The sequence below is a fragment of the Trichechus manatus genome, unplaced genomic scaffold (genome assembly GCF_000243295.1).
Source record: "Trichechus manatus latirostris isolate Lorelei unplaced genomic scaffold, TriManLat1.0 scaffold00261, whole genome shotgun sequence".
In the NCBI taxonomy this organism is placed as follows: domain Eukaryota; kingdom Metazoa; phylum Chordata; class Mammalia; order Sirenia; family Trichechidae; genus Trichechus; species Trichechus manatus.
In genome coordinates this window covers 1,299,230-1,300,371 of record NW_004444197.1, presented here as the reverse complement: position 1 = coordinate 1,300,371, position 1,142 = coordinate 1,299,230, and the positions used below count along the sequence as shown (strand labels likewise).

Below are 1,142 nucleotides of genomic sequence, written 5' to 3'. Positions count from 1 at the left end.
CCCCCTCCCTGCCTCTTTTGGCCGAGCCGGGGGCGCGCGCGCGCGCGGCCGTCCGGAGCGGGCACCCCACCCCTCGAAGCCCGCGACCCGCACCGCACCACCACCCGGGCCCGGAGGATGATGAAGCTCAAGTCGAACCAGACCCGCACCTATGACGGCGATGGCTACAAGAAGCGGGCCGCGTGCCTGTGTTTCCGCAGCGAGAGCGAGGAGGAGGTGAGGCGCCGGGTTAGGTGGTCGCGGGGGTCGGGGGCAGCCTCGGGCCAGGGCACAGGGGGCGCGGCTGCTGGGTGAGGGTGTGCCCGGGCCGCGGGCAACGTCGCCCCGCTGGGTCCGAATGAAGTTCCGACGGTATTTCCTGAGGCAAAGAAGAGAGGGAAAAACGGTGAGGCGGAGGGAAGTGGGTTTTAGCGTGGCCATGTATGACTGGCCGGGCCGGGGGTGGGGGGTGGGGGGACGCCAGCATGTGGCCGGGGGACTTCACAGCCGCCGGCTGTCATTGAGGAGACTGACCGCAGGGAGAAGGCAGTAGGTTGGGAATAGTGTGGTTTTCGGTCCAGGCACCCAGTTTTTGATCCAGGAAGGGTAGCTCCGCACTTGTCAGTCCAGCACATGTGTGCAGAGGCCGCCGTGCACGAGGCCCAGGCGGGCCCTTTGTGGCAGAGAAATAGTGCACTTCATTGGCAGGTTTGGGATTTGCCGAGGGATTATGTGTGTCTGTGAGCCCAAGGCGGGGGGGAGGTAGGAAGATTTAGGGCGTTGTGCAAAAGCCAAAGCAAGCTGTTTATTTAGCAGTGCGCTGAGTAGTCCTTACGGGGTAGCCTGAGAAGAAAGGACATTTGATAAAGTAATCTTCATGGCCTGATAATTTTTCCTTTTAATTGGAAACGGCAAAGTCTGTGTTTAAGTTCTTTGCCCTGACATATTCCACTGCAGTAAAGGAAGGCCTTTAGGATTAAATTTGCTAGGAAAAGAGAAATGCTTAGAATCTTTTTGCTTAGGGTACTTTAAAAAAAAAAAAAAATCTGGGCCTCCCAAAAACGTTTCTGTGGTGATGAAGGGAATTCAGAGAAGGCACATGTTTTGTAAATCCACAAAGAATAGCTGCTTTGGAAATTCATAAGATGCCGGTGGGAACGCAT

At 57.0% G+C, this 1,142-nt stretch overlaps 1 protein-coding gene across 1 annotated transcript in view; it reads left to right on the top strand.

Moving 5' to 3' along the window:
• Positions 1–6: 6 nt before the first annotated feature.
• The window catches only part of NUDT3 (nudix hydrolase 3), a 103,277-nt gene continuing 102,141 nt past the window's right edge, over positions 7–1,142 (top strand). Inside the window, exon 1 of the mRNA XM_004389827.2 lies at positions 7–216. Coding sequence (XP_004389884.1) covers positions 118–216 — 99 coding nt within the window. The 5' untranslated portion in view covers positions 7–117. The remainder of the gene's footprint in view (positions 217–1,142) is intronic.